The sequence below is a fragment of the Nycticebus coucang genome, chromosome 11 (assembly GCF_027406575.1).
Source record: "Nycticebus coucang isolate mNycCou1 chromosome 11, mNycCou1.pri, whole genome shotgun sequence".
In the NCBI taxonomy this organism is placed as follows: Eukaryota; Metazoa; Chordata; class Mammalia; order Primates; family Lorisidae; genus Nycticebus; species Nycticebus coucang.
This window is the reverse complement of record NC_069790.1, coordinates 100878928-100905052: the sequence shown is the minus strand read 5'-3', so window position 1 is coordinate 100905052 and position 26125 is coordinate 100878928. Positions and strand designations below refer to the sequence as shown.

Below are 26125 nucleotides of genomic sequence, written 5' to 3'. Positions count from 1 at the left end.
ATCATGGTTATCCTTGTTCCTTCCTCCTTTCCCCACTGTGCAGGAATACTCCCCAGGCCACCAGCACTCAAGGAATATTTGCTAACAGCTAAGTGGTTTTCAGAAAAGAGAAACTCAAATTCAGAGGGGATTGGGGCCTAACGTACTGCTGAGCTCCTGAGTTAGGCCCCAATCTCCTCTAAATTGCAACCTGCACTCTTCAGCTATTTCAGTCCAAGCCCAGTCCTGGAATCCTCCCTGCCCTGTCTGTGCTGCCTCCATCATCCTAAGTGGAGTCTTCTCTGAGTGCTGTGTAAACCGCAGAAGCTAGGTGGAAATGTGCTGGAGCATCTAAGCAGCAGCTGTGTCAAAGCAACTGGCTTGGGCTGATGATATGGGCAGCCCACACCCCACTGAGGTGGTGAGGGGGAGAGGTGGGCTTTGTAGCTCCTGCTCCAAATAATTAAGCTCCACTTTACTCCCTGAGGAGTTTGGGTGCTGACACCAAAAGGAACTGCTACGGGTCTAGCATGACTCTGCTGTGCCTGCAGCTGAAGCTCCAGGGGCATAACTGAACAGGGAAGAGCAACTTGCTTACATCAGAGGGAGGCCCATGAGACACGGGCAGCCTCCAGTCTTCTTACTGACAAGAGGGCCCCTCCTGTTCCCTGCCCTTCTGGTTCTCCTCAGCTTGTCTGAGTTGTGATAACACCAGTAGTGACCAGCATCACCAATGAATACTAGATGCAGGACTTCAGGAATCTTAGACCAGTCTTTTGGTTTCTGTGGGTACCAGATCCCTGTCTGTAGCCTGGATGATAAACTACTTAGCAGAGACCAAATGAGATAACAGAACTTCTTCTACCAGAGCTCTGTCCAGATCCGGATCTGTTGAATATTTGTCTCCTCCTCTCTCGTTTCTCTTGGGGCCACTACCATGCTGTGTTCACCTGGCATATGCCAGGCGTTCATGAAGTTAAACAGAACTGACCCTTCAGGCTAGATTTGGTCTACGTGTGGGTTTTATGTAAAGAATTTTTAATTTGTTGTTGAGATCAGGAGATTTCATACGAAACTCTAGATTCCTCAGATTCTCTGGAAATGTTTGAAGATGAGGAATTGTCTATATTCTTGCACAGCAACAACCTCCTAGCACCCCAGGGAGGCCCTCTTTAGACACTCTCCACCCTGTGTCTCCATCACTCCCCCTCTTCTCACACCTGAGTTGCCCCCACTTCCCTCACTGATTGGCCTACCTGGTCCCTATAGGCAGCTGAGTTAGTAGCTCCTGTTGGCTACTCAGGCTGTAACGAAAGCGAAGGTTTCCATCAGTTCCATCAAAAACAGTTGTGATACTTGCTTGTGGCAAAGGCAACACCTTGCTCTTGCCAGGCAAATGGCATGGACTGTGTGGAAGGCACCTCTGGAGAGACTGCTCCTAATCAGCAGGTACTCTAGAAAACCCAGCTGCTCCACAAGCGGTCAAGGGTAGGGATGCTTGGATGATTGGGCTGCAATGAATCCTTTTTCTGGTCCTTCCTCTCGGGTGAAGATAGGTGACAGTATGCCATTTGGTGAGGAGAGAGGTGGGCACTTGGCTTTACTGAACCACTGTCATGCAGCAAGGAAAACACTTCTTGGCCTCCCATCCAATTCTTCTAATCAGCATCACCTAGAAACCAACCAAAACACCCATAAAAAGAAAAAGGGGTGGTGGAGGTGGCACGGGGGGTGGGGGCAGGTCATTCCGGGTGATGCTGAGTGTGCACAAGCAGGGCTGAGTGCAAAGTCCGGGGGGTTTAGGGAGGCCTGAAGCTGGGGTTGTGGCAGGAGATGCAGCTAGAAAGATGGCAGTTGCCATGTGAAGAAAGCTGGGTGAAAAACCAAGAGGAAACAATTCATGGCTTGGGGCTTCTGCTTCAAGAAGGATTATTCAGTCCAATATTAACCTAGGAAGTAGGAAGAAATTCCCAAGATGGAGAGGCACCATCACTTACCCTGATTTCTAACATGGATATAAAATTTAAAAAACCCTTCAGAGTAGAGGCTTTCAAACCATCTTTAGGATTTTTCAAATTAGATTTTTCTCCCAGAACATCATTATAATAATACAGATTACATAGGAAATGGAGGTGGTCTGGAGACGGCTTGTAGGAGACCCCAGTGTGGTCTTCTTGTCTTCCTTACAGAGCTCCGCAGTGCCCAGGGGCAGAGGTCAAACTACATTTTTTATTTTTATTTTTTACTATTTTTGAGTACAAGTATCTTTTTTATTTTTTATATATTTTTTGAGACAGAGTCGTACTATGTCGCCCTTGATAGAGTGCTGTGGTGTCACAGCTCACGCTCTTAAGCTTAAGCGATTCTCTTGCCTCAGCTTCCCAAGTAGCTGGGACTACAGGCACCCACCACAGCGCCTGGCTACTTTTTTGTTGCAGTTGTCATTGTTGTTTAGCAGGCCCAGGCTGGGTTCGAACCTGCCAGCCCAGGTGTATGTGGCTGGTGCCCTAACCACTGAACTATGGGCGCCGGGCCAAGTACCATTTTTACCATTTTTTTTTTTTAAGGGACAGAGTCTCCTGTTGCCCAGGCTGACAAATACCGTTTATAAAGCAGAACAAGATACCCCAAGATAGAGTTCTTTTTGCCTAAGAGTCCAAGTGCTCCTAGAGAGATGAACAATTCACTTCCTCTTGCCACATTATTAACTATTTATTGAATGAGGCAGTAATAGACAGAATGGAAAACAACACAGAATCCATGCTCTGCTACTGGGGTTTTGCTTTTTTCTTCTTCTTGGCAATTTCTCAAACTATTAGGATGTTATTTCACCACAAAGGAACACAGACTTTAAAGCCCCTGAACAGCTTCACAATGACGATAAAAAATAATAATTAAAAAAATAACAAACTGTAGAACTAGGACTATTTATATGTAAATCCCCTCCCCCCCCAATTAGGTACAGAAAAGAACATACAAAGAACATTGGATAGTTTTATATAAAACAAGCAAATACAAGAATCTGAAACTTTTCTCAAAGGCTGGGCAAGACATGAAGAATCTTTTAATGTTGCATTAAAAAAACACATTAAATACACTATCACACAAATAGGGGGACCTAGGAGGAGGGAGGAAGAGTTGTCCCTGTACTCAAGGAGCAGAGATTTGGCCTGTTGAAAAGTCAGGTGAATTTAGCCATTGGAGACTCGGGGCTTGCAGCTGAGCAAGCACAGAATTTAATAGTACAAAGAACACCCACCGATCAACACATGTGAGCCGGAAAGCCGTTGAGGGCCTGAGACTCCAGGCTGCACCCAGGAAAATGGTTCTTGCAGAGTCTCTTCTGAAGCAGGGCCTGATCCAGGCATGCAGGAAACACATCTCCTTATGATGGCCAACCTTCCATGAGCCAGGTTTCCTTTCCATTCAGTTCCAGCGTCTCCTCTGTTCAGCTACAGACAGCTAGAGAAAATTGCTCCCACTGGGGTGCCCTCGTTGGGGAAGATTTTCTTCTCCCTCTTTCCTTTCCCTTCCGACCCCTCCCACCCCCTTCCCATTCTTTGCATCATGCAGCACCCACTCACAAGCACACCTAACATACACGCACACTCCTCAAACCCTTAATACTTCTGTTACCTTCAGTTCACATACATGACCAATTCAGGACTGACCTTAAAACCAAAGCAACATTTTAATAGTCATGAGATCAAGAAGGATTCCTGGGAAGGGGAGGAGAAGGGAGGCTGAGGAGAACCTTCTTGTTCCTGCCTGGGAGCTTTCAGGACATTCATTTGCCCGTGGCAAGGTCAGCACCTGGGCCAGCCCAAGGAGCGTCTCAGCTGGCAGACCACACGGCCTCCGGACCTTATAAGTACATTTTCTGGACCCATCTTGTTCTGGAACCTCCTTCCTCAGGTAAGTCCAGCAGGGAGAGTTCTGGGCAGTCATTGGGAGGCAGCTTTGGTGAAGGGCATGGTCACCTCCGCCTGAGTTTGTCAGTAGCTCAACGCATGACCCTGGTATGAACCAAAACCAGGTGACTGTCTGGCCACGTACCCTACCACCCACTAAACTGGGTGAATTATTGTTTCCACAGCTCACCTTGATTTCATACAGATAATTCCATGCGGGTTTCATACATATATATGCATATATATACTTTATATATATGTAAATGTGTATGTCCATATGTACACATATACATATATTCACACTCACACATACACACACATAAGTATACACACACGTTTCTGCAGAAAGAAGTCCTGCCACAATTTGGCTTTTTTGGGACAGTGAAATTGACAATGCAGTTTCTTGCTCCACCAATCCCAGAAAATGAAGTGGTGCTTTAAAAAATGCAATTCTCAAATACGCTGTCTTTCTTCCTTTTAAAAAAAAAGGTTAAACAAAACTTTTCTTCCAAAGTCGAGAGACTTAATTCCATTTGATTGCACCTCTGCAAACGTGTAAAAAATTTTGAAGTAGACTAGAAAACAATGCCATGATATGGCTGCTTGTCACTGTTCCAATGTCACCACCTCCACAGCCTGGCCGTCCATGGTGACTGCGCTGTCCGATATCCTGGTGGTCACAGGGGCCATGGCCACCTGCACTGGCCCATTGCCCTGGGCGAGGCTGGTTACCACAGTCTGGTACATGCTCACAGGGATCTGGACCAGGCCTGAGGAGACAAAGGGGAGACCATTGATAGGGTTCATGCCCAGTTCCCAGATGCTCTAGCCCTCCAGGTTATCATGTCTGCCAAACCCAGGTAATCACATAGCCACAGACCAGGCACAAATAAACCTCTTTTCCCACCCCATTTTTCTTTTCAAACAGAGTCTCACTTTGTCACCCCTTGTAGAGTGCTGTGGCGTCACAGCTCATAGCAACCTCAAACTCTTGGGCTCAAGCGATTCTCTTGCCTCAGCCTCCCGAGTAGCTGGGACTACAGGCGCCTGCCACAACGCCTGGCTATTTTTAGAGATGGGGTCTTGCTCTGGCTCAGGCTGGTCTTGAACTCGTGAGCTCAGGCAATCTACCTCACTCGGCCTCCCACAGTGCTAGGATTATAGGCGTTAGCCACCCTGCCCAGCCTTGTAGCTTTTTTTCATTAACTAGTTTTTAAAATCTATAACTGACACATTATATTTATAGAGTTCAGTGTAATGTTGCAGTGCACATATATACTTCATATGATCAAATGGCGTGATCTCCATATTCATCACTTATTTGTCATTTAGTGGTGACAGTATTCACAATCTTCCCTTTTAGCTATCCAAAGAGCTAAAGTATTATTTGCTACAGTCCCCCTACTGGGTAATAGAACACCAAAACTTATTCTAACTGTAACTTTGTACCTGTTGGTCAATCTCTTTGGGTCCCCTCTTTCCGACCCTTCCCCAAGTCTCTAGTAACCACTATTCTACTCTCTACTTCTACCATTTTGAAACTGTGGGACCATGCCTCAGGGAAGGACCTCCCCAACTTGCCAAGACCAGACCCTGCCTGCCTCCATCTCTGGGAAGCATGGGCCCAACAGGTGTGACTTGCCCCTTATAACCCCACCTGACTGCCTTCTTCCTCTAGGAACAGGCCACCATTACTTTTCTTTGATATTCTGCTACACTGACTTCTTCAACCTCTTTCTGCCTATGTTCAAGTCTGAAAAGAAAAACCTTCTCTTAGCATGAATCCTATGTACTCAATTTTGATATGAGGACAATTAATAACAATTAAGGTTATGGGGGGGGAAGCAGAAAGAGGGACGGAGGGAGGGGGATGGGGCCTTGGTGTGTGTCACACTTTATGGGGGCAAGACATGATTGCAAGAGGGACTTTACCTAACAATTGCAATCAGTGTAACCTGGCTTATTGTACCCTCAATGAATCCCCAACAATAAAAAAAAAAAAAAGAAAAACCTTCTCTTTCTCATATCTTGTCTTCTGGCCACTTTTCCATTTATGTCCCTTCCTTTAGAGTTGAGCTTATTAAAAAAGAAAAAAAGAAAAAAAAAAAAACCAGGTCACTGATTTTTAGATTTCACAGACCAGTAAAATAATAATAATAATAAAAAAAAAAACTTAGGGATAACTTAAAAAATAAAAAGACCCCTAACCTCATTTCTCGGTTTTTCTTTTCTTTTCTCGAAACAGAATCTCATTTTGTTGCCAGGCTGGACTTGGACTCCTGGACTAAGTGACCCTCCTGCCTCAGTCTCCTGAGTAGTTGGGACTATAGGTGTGCACCACTGCGCCCAACTCCATCTATCTCCTAATATCACTATTATTTCAGAATAGACAGTGTAACATAAAGAAAGAAGCACAGAATCTCAGAAAAAGAACTAGCAGTTCTTCGTATAAAAGGAAAGTTGATGACTGTGTATGTTAAAAAAAAATTCCAATTAACTAAGGCAGAATAAATGAATATATCTTCCTTTCTTCTGAAACTAGTATTAAGTGAATGCGGGGAAAGGACATAAAGGAGGATGTCAACTTATGACATCAGAGGTGTACCTACCATATTGAGAAACTGACCTGGAGAGTTTTTAAGAAAAGACCTAAGGTGATATTTGGGGGAGGCAAGAGGGACAATGAGAAATCTGTCCTGCTCTCCTAATATCCTGAGATCTACAGGCCACCTTACCCTGCCCCAGCACACTCTGACCATCGCTGTTTCAGTGTCTCACTCTTAACACAAATGTCCACAAGGTAGCAGAGACAATGTGGGGAGCAGAGGAAAACAAAAACAAAGCTCCCAAATGCTATTATCCTCAGAGACATGAGTGTTATATCATAAAAATGGGATGTAATTAAAAGGAGTAAGAGGGGTGGCGCCTGTGGCTCAGTTGGTAGGGTGCTAGCCCCATATACTGAGGGTGGCAGGTTCAAACCTGGCCCCGGCCAGCTAAAATAGCAGTGACAACTGCAACCAAAAAAAAAAAAAAAATAATAATAATAAAAAAAATAACTGGGCATTATGGTGGGTGCCTGTAGTCCCAGCTACTTGGGAGGCTGAGATAAGAGAATTGCTTAAGCCCAAGAGTTGGAGGTTGCTGTGAGCTGTGATGCCAGGGCACTCTAATGAGGGCAACATAGTGAGACTCTGTCTCAAAAAAAAAAAAAAAAAGAGTAAGAGAAAAAAATTAAATAAAAATTCTAATAGGTATATTCAAAAGAAAATCAGAAGATAAATTCAAATCTTCCAGAGTAGAGAAGATTAAATGATGGGGAGTAGGAGAAAAATGAGACTTATGAGGTCCACCTCTAATAAAAGAGAATAGAAAAACAGAAAGTAGGAAATTATCAGACAGATAAGTAAATTTCTATAACTAAAAAACATGAGTTTCAGATTGAAAAAGTCCACTTGATACCAAACATAATAGATAAAAAAGATGTAGACGGTAAGACCCATCTTTGCAAATTTTCACAACACCAGGGATAAAGCAAAAACCCTAAAAGAGTCCAGAAAGAAAAAATTCACATACAAAAAACTGGAGATGAGAACAGCGGCAACAAACCTAGAAACCAGGTGATGATGGAGCAAGGCCTCAAAGTGTCTGGGAGAAAATGCCTTCAGCCTTGAACGCCATACTCAGGTCAGTTGTGCCTCCTCTAGGAAACCTACCCTATCCCAGCCCCAGTCAATACTCAGGGCAGCCTCCTCTGGATCCTCTGTAGTCCTGGGAAGTTGTGTATAATCTGGCTTGGACCAGTTAATGCATATATATGGGCCTTCCCAGGTGACTGAGCGTTCTTTCAAGGTCAGGCCTAGCTCTGGTTTATTTCGTATTCTCCACAGTATAAAGCATGAGGTGTGCCACAGGTTTATATTAACACAACCTCAAGGGAGTCTATTGTTGGCTTCAACCACTGTGCAGCTAGGCCCCACTCCCCAGCATGGGCCTGAGTACACGTGAAAACCACACAACCCTGTAAGTTCTACCTCATCCCAATGTGTCATTTTTATACTCTCTTCTGGCCAAAACAGGCAAAGTTAACAAAGTAACCCAAAATGCCCAGTGGCAAAGCCAACACACCTGAGTGACTCCCATAGAACCTACATGCTGGGAGCAAAGAGCAACCAAAACGAGAACCAAAGCTCAGGTCTCATTTCATTGTTCTTGCTTCTGGGCTTGATTCAGTTCCAAAAGCTCCAAACCTGGGGAACAAGCCACAATATACAAATATAGTGACTACTGTGAGCAGGGAGACCCTTTCTAACTATGCGCAGCCATCTGAGTTCGGGCTGGCGTGAACAAAAACTTGAAGAATCGTCAAAATTAAATGTCTTTCACTCTGACTTATGGGTTTCTGATGCGGGTCCACACCCAAAACTGTGGTTAAAATGATTTTTTAGTGTCATGGAAGATTTTCCCCACAATAAAACAGAGAAAGGTCCAAATGCAAAGATATATATTGGCTGACACTGCAATAACCAGAATGATCTTTAGAACATATAAACTGATCTTGTTGCTCTCCTTCACAACTCTTCAGTCATTTCCAATGGCCCACTGAATATGAAGTCCAAACTCCTTTGTACGTCTCCAAACCCTTCATGTGGGATGGTATTGTTTAGTTAAGCCGATGCCCACTCAGTTTACACGCCGCCAGCAGAACTGCTTGACTGAGGCTCTCCGATACATCTCCATGCCTGCATACACTATTACTCCTGCTTGGAACGGGCTGCTATTCTTCCACCAGTTGGCTCCAGTCTCTTCCCTCCTCCGTTTTGGTTCCTCCTCTTCTAGGTCCCACTGCACTTTGTACAGGCTTTATGGAGTCAGTGGTCTTGTTCATCACTGTTTGCATATCTTGTCTCCAGTGAGACTACAAGTTCCTCAAGGGAGGGATTGAGTCTCCACCTTTGAATCCCTAACGGTCAGCAGATGCTCAATACATGTTTTTATGAATAACACCTGTCTTCTAAGATTTAACACATGACCTTCTAGAGACTGGATGATAGAGGTGGGTTAGTCTTAGGGTGATGACACTGTTTTAGGGGCAGGAACTCCCAGACCAGAAAAAAGCAATGCAAAAAATACTACATTCAGGACTCACCCAAATGAAACCATCTGTAAAAGATCCCATCTTCTGTACTCCATATCAGTCAGGGAAGGAGCGAATTTGGCTACTATAACTGGGTGATGAGATGACTCCCACACAAAGCTGTCTCAGGGAAAATAACTGGTGACAGCAACTACACCCCTTAGAAACCTTTCTGAGGGAGAAAATCCACATACAGAGGTCATTTCATAACCTCACGTCTTGAAATCTCAACTCCACTATTTTCCACATGCAGATTCCGTCTACCTGCATTTTAAATAAATGCATTACTATCCCACTGTGGAGATTTTAAGACTCTCCCCACCACCAAACACACAGGCATTCTGACATAGGATTAGATTAAATCGTTTCTGACCTAGCAGCCTTTATGTCCATAGCAAGGGAAAGGGGGAGGGGACTGGAGGCTCCGAAACACAGCATGCACTAAGTCGGGCCGGCTGCCCTTGGAAGAGAGATGATTAAATGCTGAGGTACAGTAATCAGGCTGGGATTGTCCCTGCATCTGCTCAGCCTGTGCCTGATTAGCCCTAATCTAGAGGCACATGTTAATCCAAGCTTGTATTCTGGGTCATTTCAATTGATTAAGCAACAGGAGCCCTTCATGTTCTACTTTAAAGGGCGTGGAGTTCTTTTTTTATTTCTTGGACAGACCCTGTACAGTCCTAGTAACGAGGACTGTACACAGGGCAGGTGTCCTTCCCTTTCACAAATGAGAGGCAAGCTCCTTTGGTAGGACCACAGGTTCATTAGAAAGGCACATACTGGGTGGCAACCATAGCTCAGTGGGTAGGGTGCCCGCCACATACTCCCAGGCTGGCGGGCTCAAACCCGGCACGGCCAGCTAAACAACAATGAAAACTGCAACCAAAAAAAAAAACAAGAAAATAACCAAAACAAACAAACAAACAAACAAAAAAAAACAGCTGGGCATTGTGGTAGGTACTTGCAGTCCCAGCTACTTGGGAGGCTGAGGCAAGAGAATTGTTTAAGCCCAAGAGTTGGAGGTTGCTGTGAGCTGTGACGCCACAGCACTCTACCCAGGGCCACATAGTAAGACTCTGTCTCAAAAAAAAAAAAAAAAAAAAAAAAAAGAAAGGCACATACTTATTACAACGTCCTGAAATTTTTGGTACCCCAATATTTAGAGGCTACATGAAACCCTAGAATTTATTCAGTTTAGCAAATAGTTTTTCCTTTAAACTCAAAGGTAAACATAAAGTTTATTTTTAAAAAATAAATACAGAGAGAGACTAAATAATTTTGTCCCCTAAATGACTGATTTATGGCAAAGCCAGGTGCCCAGGCGTTTGGTCTGGGAGTGCTCCCATACACCAGAATGCCCTCAACACCTGACACCAGGGCCAGCATGGACCTTGGCGGGATAGGACTGTCCTCTCTGGTGTCCCTGCTGCTTCTCTGCTCAGGCTTCGTGGTAAGGTTTACAGAATTGGCCAAAATGGGTAAAGAGGTCAAAGATGACTCAAAAACGTCAGGTCCCAGCACAAGGCTTTCCTTGTGAAATAGCAGTCACACTAAAATCCCTGGAGGAACTTCTGGCTCTAGGACCACATTTCCCTGTAAATGACAATGAGGCCTAAAATGGCTCATTCATTCACTTACTCATTTCTAATCATTTGGGTATCATTCTTGAGGCCAAATGGTGAAATGAGCTCCTCTCAATCCTCCCATCCCATGAAGTGCAATTATATCCTTCCAGCTGCTCAGTCCATGCACTTTGACCTCACATCTAAATATGTCAGCTACTCCTGTCAACTTTCCCTTCAAATATAAGCTTAGAATCCAAAACTTCTGCTGTTGCCTCCCAGGACAAACAAACACTATTGGCTCTTCCCTGGACTATATTTGAGCTTCCTTTGTGATCACCTGGCTTCAGATTTTGCCAGACGGAAATCTTAAAACTTTCATACTTTCTGTTAATAACAACAGAAAAGAAAAAAACTTTTATACAAAGTGATGAATATAGGCATATGCTCTGAAAATTCAGATTCCCAGGTGGGCCAGCTCTGGACACAACTCACACATACCTCACCCAACACCCTGCTCCCTTCAAGTCAAATGCCCTTGGAGGAGGACCAGATGGGAGACTGATGGTAAGACAGACAGGAGACCACCGCACAGGATTCTTTCTTAAAGGAGCCTGCTCCTCTCATGAAGGCAACCATTCCTAAAACAGTAACCAATCCTTTAAAGTTTAACCCCTTTTCGGAGAACCTATACTTTAACAGGCACTTATTTTTTAAAACTAGGTAACACAGAGGACAAAGTAGAAAAACTACAAAAGGGTATGGAGTGAGAAAGATAAATTTCCCTCCCTCCTAGACACTCAGGTTTACTTCCTAGAGGAACTAGAGTGGCTTGGCTGGCTTCTGAGTTGGCTCACAGTCTACCCACCACAGTAAATGCATTTGAAAATGTGTATCTTCCCCATTCACACAATACACTATTCATACTCTTTTGCACCTTATTTATTTATTTTATTAGAGATCTTTCCTTATAAATATAAAGAGAGCTACCTTTATTTTTTCTTTAAAGTGACTGCACAGTAGTCCATTGGACATGTATGGAAGTCCTTGAATTTGATTAACCAGTGCTCTGTTGACTTATACCTCATGATTCCAATCTTTTGCTATTATGCCAGCTGTACAGGTATATGTAACCTCTGAATGTACGCCAAGTATACTGTATAGCTGCAGGATAAATACTGAGCAGTACAATTTCTTGGTCAGAGGATATTTATATTTTTACATTTGATAGGTACAATAGTAGGGGACTCTTCCTTCAATACCTTTTAAAGACTCAAAATAATTTATCTGTAAGTAGCAGAATTTAAAATTTAAGGCATTATAAGAATAGAGAATAAATTTCTAGATGGGGGGTACCTTTGAGTCTCTCAAATCATATAAGATTTTGAGAGACTCAAAGATTTTGACAAGTTTGTGAACTCATTCTAGAAAAAGTGCTACATACCTTATTCCTAAATATCACTACAGTCACCTTTGAAGTACTCTCCTTGGGAAGCTATGCACTGAGGCCAGTGCCTAGTCCATCCTTCAAAGCAATTTTGGAACTCCTTTTCTGGAATGGCCAGCAGAGGTCTTGTCATATTATTCTTGATACCCTGAATGTCATCAAACTGTCTTATTTCAATATTGCCTTTATCTTTAGGTAAACAAAAAAAGTTATTGGGGGCCAGATCAGGTGAGTAGGGAGTGTGTTCCAATACAGTTATTGTTTTTGTTTGTTTTTAAGACAGAGTCTCACTCTGTTGCTCTGGGTAGAGTGCTGTGGCATCATAGCGTACAGCCACCTCAAACTCCTGGGCTCATGTGATCCTTCTTGCCTTAGCCTCCAGAACAACTGGGACTACAGGCATGTGCCACTGTGCCCAGCTAATTTTTCTATTTTTAATAGAGACAGGGTCTGCTCTGCTCAGGCTAGAGTTATTATTTTTTTTTTTAAGTTTTTATATTTTATTTATTTATAGAGACAGAGTCTAACTTTATCACCCTCAGTAGAGTGCCGTGGCGTCACAGCTCACAGCAACCTGCAACTCCTGGGCTTAGGCTATTCTCTTGCCTCAGCTTCCCAAGTAGCTGGGACTACAGGTGCCCGCCACAATGTCCGGCTGTTTTTTTGTTGCAGTTTGGCCGGGGCTGGGTTTGAACCTGCCACCGTTGGAATATGGGGCTGGCACCCTACCCACTGAGCCACAGGTGCCGCCCTAGAGTTATTTTTTTAATTGGGTAAAAACTCCCTCACAGAAAGTCCTGTGTAAACTGGTGCATTGTTGTGATGCAAGAGCCATGAGTTGCTGGCAAAAAGTTCAAGTTGTTTTCATCTAACTTTTTAATGCAGCCTTGTTAGCATTTCAAATAGTAAACTTGGTTAACTGTTTGTCAGGTGGTACAAATTCATAATGATAATCCCTCTAATATCAAAAAAGGTTAACAACATTGTTTTGACTCTTGATTTGGACTCATGGAACTTTTCTGGTAGTGAAAATTGGTTGACTTCCATTGTATACTTTGATGCTTTGTTTCAAGATCAAAGGTTTGACGAACTTTGTATTTCCTTCGCTTTTGTTCATTGGTGAGCTCCTTTCAGACCAGTTTTGCACACACCTTTCTCATGCCAAGATTTTCCGTTAAGATTTTCCTCTTTCCCTACTGATGTTTACTTGATCTATTATGCTTCTCATGGTCAGCTGACAATTTTAATACATAATTTGACAAATTTTTGCAATGTATTTAGTCAGTTCTGCTTGTTTCTAGCCAATCTGACCTCTCTTCTTTTTTTTTTTAGAGACAGAGTCTCAAGTTATTGCCCTCAGTACAGTGCCGTGGCATCACAGCTCACAGCAACCTCCAGCTCCTGGGCTTAGGAGATTCTCTTGCCTCAGTCTCCTGAGTAGCTGGGACTATAGGTGCCCACCACAATGCCTGGCTATTTTTTGTTGCAGTTTGGCTGGGGCCAGGTTTGAACCTGCCACCCTCAGTATATGGGGCTGGCGCCCTACCCACTGAGTTACAGGCACTATCCCTCACTCCAACCTCTCTTCATCAGTGACACTTTCTCCTAAGAAAAACCTTTAATCTATTTGTACACTGTAGTTTTCTTTTCTTTTCTTTTTTTTTTTTTTTAGAGACAGAGTCTCACTTTGTCACCCTCGGTAGAGTGCCATAGCATCACAGCTCACAGCAACTTCCAGCTCTTGGGCTTAGGCGATTCTCTTGCTTCAGCCTCCTAAGTAGCTGGGACCACAGGAACCTGCTACAATGCCCGGCTATTTTTTTGTTGCAGTTTGGCTGGGGCTGGGTTTGAACCCACCACCCTCAGTATATGGGGCTGGTGCCCTACTTACTGAGGCACAGGCGCCGCCCCACTATAGTTTTCTTTATAGAATTATCCCAATAAACTTGGACTGAGATGTCCCTGATTTCACTTTCACTCCAGCCAAGTTTAATGAGAAATTTCACGTTTGTTCATTGCTCTAATTAAAGCTCTGACATTCTCACAATGGCACAGAAAACATACAATAATGAATGCCACTCAGTAAGACACTGCCACATGTTGACATGAATACAGCTGTGAGACACCAATTTAATAAGGTTATAAACCCTTACCAAGTCGTATAGTGCTGTCAACGTAAGTGCAGGGCAACAATTTTGCAAAGTTACTTGTCAGACCCTGTATTTTGTCTCTGACAGTGGCACCAGGGCAGTGTTGTGGAAGACCAGGGGTACCAATGAGAGTAACTGTAAAGGTTAAGGTCATAGCCTTACACACTCAGGATTTATCATTCATGAGCTGACCTACTGTATTCCTGATCTCTTCTGACTTATCATTTGCCTGCTCTACTAAAACTAGAAAAATTCGTTGGGCGTTTTGGTGGGTGGTTGTAGACCCAGCTACTCTGAAGGCTGAGGCAAGAGGATTGCTGTGAGCTATGACACCATCGCACTTTACACAGGCAACAGAGTGTGACTTTGTGTTTCCAAAATAATAACAATAAAATACATAAATAAATAAATAAAAATAAAAAGAATTTATTTTTCCTAAGCTAACTTCTTTCAGTATTGGGTATTATCTGATGACTAAGTATACATATCACAACTAAATCTTAAAATACTTTTTGGCAAAAGCCATCCCATCTTACCACAAAAAAAAAAAAAAAAAATGGCTTTTAGTAGCTTTTCAGTATCAGAAACATAAATTCCAGATTAGCTAATAGTAGAGGGAGTTTACTATCCCTTCATTATAGCCATATCTGTTCCCTCAGTGTACCCTGAACACCAAATATGCTTACTTGCTTGGGTAGATCCCTCTCCTGGAATTATTTCCTGCTAATCTAAGCCCTATTCTTCCAACAATTTCTACATCTTTCATGGAGCTACCTCAGATGGACCAGCCCACTATGTTCTCTCCTTCCTGTGTTTATTGCCTCCACCATTCACTTGGCACCAGGTATGTGCTGACTTGTTTCCAAGTAATCATTGCTTTTCTCTGTATAGATATGCTTGCTTATATTGCTGGCAGGTCTGTTTTTGAAGACTGGGTAAGTTGAACATAGTAGGTGCTTGTTCAATAATTGATCACATTCTTCACGATTTTCAGAAAGTTGATTATATTACTTTTATTTAGCCTTGCTCTCTGCAGACTGAAAAGCCTTGAAGTCTTTTACTCTGATCCGAAATGAAGTCAAATTCTCTCTATAACAACATTCTTAGGGTGATGTCACCAAATGCTGTATAGTTCATGTGCATTTTATGTGAGGAAAAATACTCTATTTCATTTCCATTAAGGGCTTCCCAGGCAGAAAGACCCACATTGAATCCTGGCTCTCCTATTTAATGGCTTGTAAGCCTTTGTTTCTTCATCTGTAAAATGGTAATTACTAATCTCACTGGGCTGTTGAAGTGGACATGCTGACATACGCAAAGCCTGGTATAGTGACTGGCAAAGAGTAGGTCTACAACCAACGTCAGCTGCTTTTCAAAGATGATAGGAATAAGAAGTTTGATGTAGTCTGGATGTGGTCACAGAAAGAAAAGCAGATACAGCACAGATCCCTTTTCAGCAGTGGTTTGCTCCTGCCCTGAAGCAAATAATTTGCCAAAGGCCTTCAAAGATGTAAAGATTAGAGATAAAAGCCATGGAATCAGGCAGACAGACTGGCAGGCAGCTTCCCTTTTGAGCACAGTGATGGTGAGAACTGGCATTGGAAGTACACCGTGCTGCAGACGAGACAGCTGCCAGTCAAGGGCATCAGTGAATCAACAATCCAAGCTAAACCACTATTCAATGTTAAGAATGTCAGTATGACCAGGATAGTATAATATAATGTCATCACCCTGATAAATTTCTGAACTCCTCTAGAAACTAACAGAATAAGCTTGAGTCAGCAGAGCACAGGGTTGTAGGTATGGTTAGTTACCCAGCACCACAGCCTGCCCTCCCCCCACCCGACAAGATAGAGGAGGACGGACAGCCGGTGGAAGAATGGGCCTTTCATTTACCCTCACAGTCTGGGAAACCTCTGGGAATTGTTGTTTGCTGTAACTGAATCTTTCGGCACAAAGGCCTTCCAAGTTGGTCATGGAAAAATCTTTAGCTGAGAAAAAAATATTGATGGTTGTGAGAGAAAAATAGAGAGCTAAACAAATAATACACATAACAGTTGGCAGAAGAGAAATAATAAAACCCAAAGGCAAATTTATAGCACAATGCCTTCTGTAATTTATTGGACAAGAAAGCTAACTATATACAGTATATATCAGGAAAATACTGGCTTACATGAGGAACCAGGACCATGACTAGAAAGGACAGGAATAAATAAGAAAGAAATGAAATCATGCATTGTATTAAGTAATTCTGAAGTTTTAAAAGAGCCACCAAGGATGTCTACAGGTGTTTCTAGGCATGATAGGCAGGAAGCAGATCCTTTAAAAATCTTTCATTTGCAGGCCTGGAAAAATATTTATAATCAGTATCTAAGGAAAGTCATTATTATACGAGGAAAAACAGACATAGTATGTACTGATAGAAAAGTGAAAGAAGACAAAAGGAAATCAGGTAAAGAAGCTAGTCTATTAGGCAGGCAGCAGATAGAGAGGCTGAGAACAACAAAGGACAAACAGAGGGCAGATGTACGGCAGGAAAAGGAAGGTCATGAAGAGAAGACCAACATTATGAAAGTCAGGCAAGGAAGAAAGAGAAGCAGCATTTCTCTCCCAGTGCTTCTGTTTCTGTTACATTATCTGCTTCTGGGACATTTCACCTTCCTAAGATTAAAAGTCCATATTTTCTAAGTCCAAGGCTTTGGGGTGCATTTTTTGGGGGTGAGATTTATGAATTAAAAAATGTCTTATACTGGGCAAGTATTGAATAGTCTCATGAAGCCAAGAGTAGCCTCACAGGTGCCTTGGCACAATGGGCACTTCTCAGCACCCAAGGTTTTCTCCCTTCTTGGTAAACAAAACAATTTCTAACTTAGAAAAACTGCTTTCTGGAATAATGTTCAAAGCAGTGAAGGGTTGGGACAGTATCACTCTTGTCTTTTGCCTGATTTTTTACACATCACCAGGAAACTTCTCATGCCCTGTATCCCATAAGCCAAATGTTAAAAATTGAATTGATTTTTATTTTATTAGTGAATATCTTAAAACATGTTCTGGAGATATAATTTCATGATGCCTTCTGAAATTACTGGGGATGCCCAGAAGCATTGCAAAATCAGGATTTTGTGCTTCAGTATTCAGAACTACCATGGTTTAGTATCCTAGAGACTGAGCTCCCAATGTGGTGTTGAACAAGGGCCCACTGACCTGACCAAGAAGGCTTTGAACTAAAAATGGCAGGAGAGAAAACTGCTTTACCAAAGATTGTGTACTCTGGAGGCCAGTTGATCTGACTGTCCAGAGAAGGCAGAGGGTGCCCAGTAAATTCCCAGAAGAAATCACTGGGAACAGTGGGTACAACACTCAAGGGTTCCAAGGATTACATATCAGTGGACAGAGTATGTATAGAGTGTACAGGCGATATATAGAGTAAACCAATATTTTAAAACAGAAAGTGGGGGCAGCGCCTGTGGCTCGATGAGTATGGCGCCAGCCCTATATACCGAGGGTGATGGGTTCAAACCCAGCCCTGGCCAAACTGCAAACAACAACAAATAGCTGGGCGTTGTGATGGGTGCCTGTAGTCCCAGCTACTTGGGAGGCTGAGACAAGAGAATTGCCTAAGCCCAAGAGCTGGAGGTTGCTGTGAATTGTGATGCCACAGCACTCTACCGAGGGTGACAAAATAAGACTCTGTCTCTAAAAACAAAACAAAACAGAAAGTGGAGCCCAGATGATAAACCTCAGAAGAAAGTCACCAAGCTGTCTGAAAGCTAGCAATAGGTACAGAAATGAATTGCAGGCCCAGTTAGTAGTTACTCCGAGGTCAGAATGGAGATTTATTAATTCTTCTGTTATTTTCTTTTTTTATTTTTATTTATTTATTTAGACAGAGTCTAACTATGTTGCCCTCAGTAGAGTGCCTTGGTGTCACAGCTCACAGCAATCTCAAACTCTTGGACTTAAGTGATTCTCTTGCCTCCGCCTCCCAAGTAGGTGGGACTACAGGTACCCATCACAATGCCTGGCTATTTTTTTGTTGCAGTTGTCATTGTTGTTTAGTTGGCCTGGGCTGGATTTGAATCCCCAGTCTCAGTGTATGTGGCTGGTGCTGTAACCACTGTGCTAGGGGTGCCGAGCCTTCTGTTAATATATTCAAACTAGTTTTTTTCTTTTGCTTTATTCCATGACCCTCACCTCCTCCCTCCTTCCCTCTCTCTAATCTCCCCTTACCCCACCTCCCACCGTGTATTAGGTCATTAATTGTCCTCATATCAGAATTGAGTGGTGTGGATGCAGAGAGAAGGGAATGCTTCTACACTGCTGGTGGGAATGCAAGCTAATACGACCTTTTTGGAAAGAAGTTTGGAGAACACTCAAGGAACTAAAAGTAGACCTACCATTCGATCCTGCAATTCCTCTACTAGGTATTTACCCAGATGATCAAAATTTATTTTACAACAAAGACATTTGCACCAGAATGTTTACTGCAGCCCAATTCATAATAGCCAAGACATGGGAACAGCCCGAGTGCCCACTGACCCATGAATGGATTAACAAATTGTGGTAATGTACACCATGGAATGCTGTGCAGCCATAAAGAAAGATAGAGACTTCACATCTCTTATGTTTCCCTGGATGGAGCTGGAACATATTCTTCTTAATAAAGTATCTCAAGAATAGAAAAAAAAGTATCCAATGTACTCAATACTACTATGAAATACTACTATATAATCACCTACACACTCATATGAATGGCAAAACATAACTATAGCCCAGAAAGTAGAAGGGAAGAGGAGAGAGAGGGGAGGGGAGCAGGGATATGGTAGGAGGGAGAGTATTTGGGGGGGGACCTTACCTAATGTGTATGATGCAATGGTACATTTCAAACTATTAAGAAATGAGTCTAATTATGATGGATGTGTTACTTAGTTCAATGTAAGCATTTCACATTGTATATTGAAGTAGTACCCTGAACCCCATAAATGCATCAATGTACAAAGTTATGATTTAACAATAATAATAATAATAAAATAAAAAAAAGAATTAAGTACATAGGATTCTTGCCATGCTTTACTAAGAATAATGTGTTTCACTTCCATCCAGGTTAACATGTAAGATGTAAAGTCTCCATCTTTTTAATGGCTGAGTAGTATTCTACATTTTCAAACTTTTTATTATGGAAATTTCAAATAGGTACAAAAGGAAAGCAGAGTACAATGAATTCTCATATCCCCATCATCCAGCCCCCAAAGATGTGCTCCTGATTTTTCAACCCCTCACTTAGCATAAAACCCCACACTGAAACGTTCTAAGAGCATTTAAAGGGCAGACTTAAATATGCTTTGGGTAACATCCAAAGCAGATGAGAAAGTGGAAATAAGCCAATGGTTACAGAACAGTTATGTAAAGAAATCCATCCCAGTAAACATCTTGATAAGGATTTCTCCTGCCTTTCCTATTCCTGTACTTAGCATAGTCAAATTGCTAATGGGGTCAAGTTCTTTATAAAAGAAAGGATCGATTGAGGCCAGGCATTTGAAGTTGTAGTGTGCTATGATTATGCCTGTGAATAGCAATTGCACTACTGTGGTCCAGTCTGAGCAATGCAGTGAGTCTCTGTCTCTTAAAAAGAAAGAAAGAAATGAACAACACCAGGTGCAGTGACTCAACATCTGTAATTCCAGCACTTTGGGAGGCTGAGGTGGGAGGATCACTTGAGGCCAGAAGTTTGAGACCAGCCTGGGCAATAGTGAGACACCATAATTTCAAAAAATTTAAAAATTAGCACAGCACATCTACAGTTCCAGCTACTCAGAAGGCTAAGGAGCCTAAGAGTTTGATGCTGCAGGGAGCTGGGATGACATCACAGTATTGTAGCCTGGGCGACAAAGCAAGACCCTGTCTCCAAAAAAGAAAGAAAAAACAAAGAGAGAAAGAAAGAGAAAGGAATCCCAGCTAATAAATGAAAAAGAAACAGTAATATTAGAAAAATCAGATTATGAATGGTTACTGAAACTATGAAGTGACCAGGTGACAGGGAGTGCATAGTTGGGAATTAACACCATCCACGTGGGAAGCAGTGCCTGAATGACAGCTCTCAGAGTTATTCTACCCTCCAGCTGCTTCCTTCTTCCCCCAAAGATGAACCCACCTGTGGCCTTGTCAGTCAGGATCCACTTGCATCCTGCACGATCTGCCATAAAGAGGCCTGACAATAACACAGAAGTGTTAAAAAAGCACCGGGCAAGATGGGCGACCAGACCTGCTGCAGCTCTGCAGCCTCCCGTGCACACCCCGCGAACAGGGTACACGGCGTCTCTGACATCCACTCAGAGAGGGTTTTCCACAGCTTTGAGTACACATGTCAGCACACCAAGTGCTAATGGTGCAGATGTTTGTAAACACATATCTTGCAGTTTAACTCTTAAACTGAAGGCAGGCTAGGCATTTCCCCCCATACCTCCCCCTCTACCCTGGAATTTATGATGTGGTTTTCCTGTAGCAGACTTACCTTCCTAATTATGTCTTCCTTAAGCTAATATGAAAAGTAGTATCTATTCCCTAAGTACCTGGCAGCTGGATGGGGGACAGGGAGCAGCAGAGGAGATGGACCAGGCTTACACCGGCTTGCTTAAAAACAGTCTAAGGATTTAAAATGTGTCACAAGTAATCTGCATAACAGATAATCTGTATGTAACAAATACAAATTGACTATATTTACATTTATAAAACTGTAGGCTACTTCTGTCTCTTAAGGCTGCTGTGAGGACAAGTAACATCATGTTTACATGATTTAGGCTCTTGAGAAAGAAAGACACTGTCTAAATTTGAGGTAGTATTGTTATTTCATATGGGCTTTTTCTGAGGAATCAAAGCAACTGTGTAGCAGCTACTGGATGCAGATAAATAGAAACAACAAGATTAAAGGCCATGTTCTTGGTCCCAAGAGTTGCTGAAGAAGGAAGGTACTAGCAGCCCAGTGTTCCACTTCTATGAGCACTGTCCATACAATGAACAATTCATATTCACACTTTCGGCCCCTGCGTAGTTCACATGTCCTCTTGTTACAGGCTCTGTTTAATGAGAAAAGAGTTGTCCAGTCCAATGGCAGGGCTGTGAAAGCTCCAGAAGTCCAGGGAAAGGGTCAGCTGAAAGTGCACATTCCTGTAATTAATTTCCTTTCTCATTTGCTATAGTTCAGTTTTTGAATGTTGTGTGTTTTGCAAGGGGTAGCTGCAGAAAAAGGACATGAAATTCTTGGAGGACAAAAATGAAAAAGGTGAAAGGATAAAGAATAGTCTAGAAGAAACATATAAGTTCTTCTAGAAACATTCTAGCAAATTTCACTTTCCCCTCCTAATAAGACTAAAATAGTAACTCCAAGGCTTCCTTAAGTACTCAAAGATATTTCAAAAGGTTCAGACCAATCTCTGAAACAGTGCTGTCCACTAGAGCTTCCTGTGATGATGGACATGTCCTATTGTATGCTGTCCAAGACGGTGTCTATAGAGCACTTGAAATGCGGCTAGTGTGAATGGGGAAATAAATTTTTAATTTTATTCAGTTTTAATTAAAGTTTAAATAGCCAAAGAGAAGCTATAAAATCTTTCCAGAGCATCCTGTGGGCCAACTCTACATTATGTGTATCAGACACGCACATATACCACATGGTATAACACTTGAGTTGCCTTTGTTTAGATGAAAATTTAGTCTGAAATTGGATGCTTTTTATTTACCTAAAATATATTTTCTTGGTATTTCCCTTATTTACATCATAGGTTCTTTCCTTTACTGTCCAGCTCTACCAACTTACTGTAATACTCTCCCACCCTCTTGGCCCCTCTATGAGAAACTCTATCAGCATTTCAGAACAATTCAGTAGAGATATATGTTGTAGTGCTGCAAACAAGGAGAGGCCAGGCTGGGCAAAGTTAGAAGACTTGCTGGACACCTCTTCAGCGAGCCAATCTGATAGCACGGCTTTTGTAGTCTCTCTCAGAGCGGTGTCTTGGTTTCCACACTTAGACTCCTTCAATGATTCTCAGATCCAATTGCTAGCTTTACAACAGGCAAAGATGTTTTTATTAATTTCACTTCGAAAACCCCATTTAGGCTCTGAAAAATCTCTAAATTGGGGCCTTTCTAATAATGAAGATTTGGTGTAATTATAATGTCACAGGCAATTGTGCTGACAAAGCAAAACCAATATGTCTCCTAGTTGGGCCTTTGCCCTCAGTCTGACCAACAGGAGGAGAAAAGAGGCTTTGTCAGGAGCAGATGTGCAGTGGGAGGCCCCGGGAAAGCAGATCTGTTGAATGAAGCAGGTGCCACTTAGACATTCACTTTACTGACTCCAACCACAACCTCCCCTTCATTTGATATCCTGCCCTTGGCAGGAGGATGGAGAAAGAGCATCACACAAAAAGGAAGCATGTTTATCCTGTTCAGATTACTGCTTCTGCCAGACTACTGCTGCTGGGTTCTGCACATTTGCTCTTTATTAAGCAAATGTTAGAGCTGGGTGCTGGGAAGTGAATCCCTGTATTTACACGGGTAACCTGAGAGCCAGAGGGCCCCAAACCATCCTGGCTGCGATGTGCAAGCTATTAGAGTTAATAACAGTGTGCTGACATTCCTTCAAAATCCTAATGGAAGTGTAAATAAAAAAGAGGAAAGTCCCCTTTTACCTAAGAACCTTAAAAACTTTATTCTGTAAGAACTTTTCCTGTTCCCAAATTCTGGTTTCTATGTAAGCAGTGATTAATGCCCTTATACATCTCCTTAATATAAACTCACTTTTTCGTCCATGTATGGAATAGAATTAACTCCAATTAAACCTGCGAAGCATGGCTCTGCAAAAAAACTCCCTTATGTCTCCCTGTAAAAAAAACAAACAAAAACACTCCCTTTACAGAATATTGCCTGTAATGACAAGCATCAAGATTTTGTCTTGGTTACCAGGAACTAGAATCATCTAAGATCAGAATCTGTCTTTCATCTACAAAGATTCAGAAAGCTCTGGAGACTTAAAGGGAAGGTGAATGAGATATGGAAACATGTAATTTGGCCTCGAGGACACCAGGGATGGAAAGGAGACCACAGTCAGTGGTGTCCATTTTACAGGTGGCAGGGACATTGCTGGGAATCTCTGCCCAGAACGTCCCCAGGTCAGATTGCTGTCCTGTTCACAGAATAGTGCACTGGCTCATCAAGTTCCCCCAAGCTGAGAATACCTGACAACACGTGGTGATTCCCTGAGGAGCCAACTCTTGAGGCCTCCAGCCTTTAACATGGAAAGTTTCCCAAAGCTAGTTGCTCTAGCTTGGATGAGTACTAAAATGAGAGACTAACATCTAGTGGTTTATCATTTCATCATAAATACTCTCCATGTCCACTTTTGTTGTGTAGTTTATAAGTCTTCCAGTAGCAGAACCTAGGTTAGCAAGCAATCCCTGGTACAGAGGTAAGTGCCACAGGTCACCCCAGTTTATAAAGGCAGAGGGAGAGTGACACATCACCTCTGGATCTGCAGACTCTGCAAAGACAAAGATGGGCCTAAACCTACAATCAGGGACCGGAGACACTCTCATAATGCAGTGCTGCTGTTTCTGAAGGTGTCCACAGCTCAGCATCTTTGCAGGAGGCAAAGAAAAGCACCACAGAACCCTGACAACTGGAAATGCCTGCAGCTGCGGAGAACATATCTGAGGAATGATGGGGAAGGCCTCGTAATTCTAGAGAACTGAAGCTCAATATGTCTGAGGGATATAATATACTCCCATCAATAAAGGAGGCTTCCTGAAGTAGGGTTCTTGGTGTGATTCACGACCTCCTCCCTGCAAATGGAGGCTTACTAGCCTGGATCCTAAAAATGTGTCCCAAAAGTGCTAAAAGTGAACCCTCTGAAGATTAATTCTCTTCCCTTTCAGTGTGAGTGTTTAATAATGATAATGATAGTAACAGTAGCAGTGGTAGCAGCAGTAAATGCATGCTTATGATGCCCCAGGCACTAAAGTTAGTAGGGCTCGATAATCCCTGCTGTCCCCAAATTAGTGCTATCAGTGCATTTCCCTGGATGACAGGGACAGGGGAACAGGGAAAACTACCACTTCTTTTTGAGTGCATATTCTGAGTGCTATTCTGGAAGGCATTCTGTACATCAGGAGGTAATTATGAAGGGAGGAGGGAAGCAGGAAAAGTTCAGGAATGGAAGAATCACCACTGAGCTGTCCCTTCCCTCCCTCAATGTCATGGAAAGGGCTAGGTAACACATATGGGGCAGAGAACTGTGCATCGCTTTGCGTGTTCCAGAATTGAAGACCCCATTATATATTTCCATGTTCCTATTTCTCAGCAGCAACCACATTTCACTGCGAAATTCATCCAATAGTACAGTTCCTTTAAGCCTTATGACACACCAGACTTTGCATATTTGATCTTTCGGGGGCCACTGTAGATCCATTAGAACATCTGGCTGCAGATATCTGTAGACAAGAGGAGAAACCTGCACTTGTGAGGAATCTAAGTGGAAATATGCCAAGTAGCCTGGCTAAAAGTGAGTCTAGGTGTCACCACTGACTCCTGTCTCAGGTAATTTTCCTGCTCGGATTCTGTAGTGCATAAAAATAGGCTAGTTCTTCTTACAGCCCTCCTGCCCTGCTGTTTACTGGCTGAAGATTCCTGCAATCACTTGGTAGTTTGTTGTTATTGTTTTTTAAAGCAAAGACATGCTGTCTGTGAGCTGAGAAGGCCACTGTGGGAAAGCTCACAAAGTATTTGTGTTGTCCTCTGCTATGCAGGAGGGGCAAAATGTGCCTGAAGATGACCTGACAGTACTTTTAGTACAGCCTTTATTTATTGTTATTTTTATTTATTTATTTATTTGAGACAAAGCCTCACTATACTGCCCTCAGTAGAGTGCTGTAGCATCGTGGCTCACAGCAACCTCAAACTCTTGGGCTCAAGTGATTCTCTTGTCTAAGCCTCCCAAGTAGCTGGGACTACAGGTGTCCGCCACAACACCGGCTATTTTTTGTTGTTGTTGTTGTAGTTGTCATTGTTGTTTTTTGCAGGCTGGGGCTGGGTTCGAACCCGCCAGCCCTGATGTATGTGGCTGGTGCCCTTAGCACTGCATATAGGTGCCAAGCCTTTACTACAGCCTTTAGATCGGTGCAATCCGACAGAACCTTCTTCAAGGATGCTCTGTATCTGCATAGTCTATTACAGTAACCACCAAGTACATGTGCCTATTTAAATTAAAAATTCAGTACCTCAGGCACATGTGACTATTCAGCACTTGAAATCTGATTAATGTGACTGATAAATGCCTTTAATTTTAATCAAGTTGCGTTTATACCACGTATTGATTTCTCTGCTAAGATCTGAATTCTACTAAAGTGATAAAATATAGCTGTCACCATTCCTTAAAATATCCCGCAAAATAGTCACATAATAGCAGCATAATCAGGTGAATAGCAAAGACCATGATTGTCATTTACCTTCTTTACTTCCTAGGTTGGACAGGTTGGCAAGAGGGAGTGAAGGCAAAGGAGTGAGCCTACATGGAGCAGAAGTAAGAGTACTGGAGGTCAGTGTTTGAGCCCCAGGTTTGTCATTCATTAGCTGACTTCCCAGCTTTAGCTACCTCTGTAGAGAACAGGGCTCATGAGATATGTTCTACCTACCTCACTGGGTGGTGGTACACTTACATGGGAAAAATCCTGTCTGCAGAGAAAGCCTGTTTCCCAGAAGGACAGGGGGAGGACACTGAGGCACCTCTCCACACCCCCCGCACACTGCCACTGTCCCCAGCACATAAGCGAGTTCACACTTGTGTACCCTTCCCCACTCCTGTTCTTTCTGAGTCACAGCTCACAGTTCTCATCTTGTCTCTTATAAGAAATAATCTTTTCAGGTCTAGGAGTGTGCTCCCCTCCCCC

The 26125-nt window shown here is 42.7% G+C and overlaps 1 protein-coding gene across 9 annotated transcripts in view; it reads right to left on the bottom strand.

Moving 5' to 3' along the window:
- Positions 1-2666: 2666 nt before the first annotated feature.
- Positions 2667-26125, bottom strand: part of NRF1 (nuclear respiratory factor 1) — a 170723-nt gene continuing 147264 nt past the window's right edge. For 6 of the 9 annotated variants that reach the window (XM_053609142.1, XM_053609141.1, XM_053609143.1 and 3 more), the window contains 2 exons: positions 20338-20394; positions 2667-4660 (listed from right to left, as the gene is read on the bottom strand). In XM_053609142.1, coding sequence (XP_053465117.1) covers positions 4497-4660; positions 20338-20394 — 221 coding nt within the window. In that variant the 3' untranslated portion in view covers positions 2667-4496. The remainder of the gene's footprint in view (positions 4661-20337; positions 20395-26125) is intronic. The other 3 variants (XR_008383664.1, XM_053609148.1, XR_008383665.1) reach the window with 3 other exon arrangements.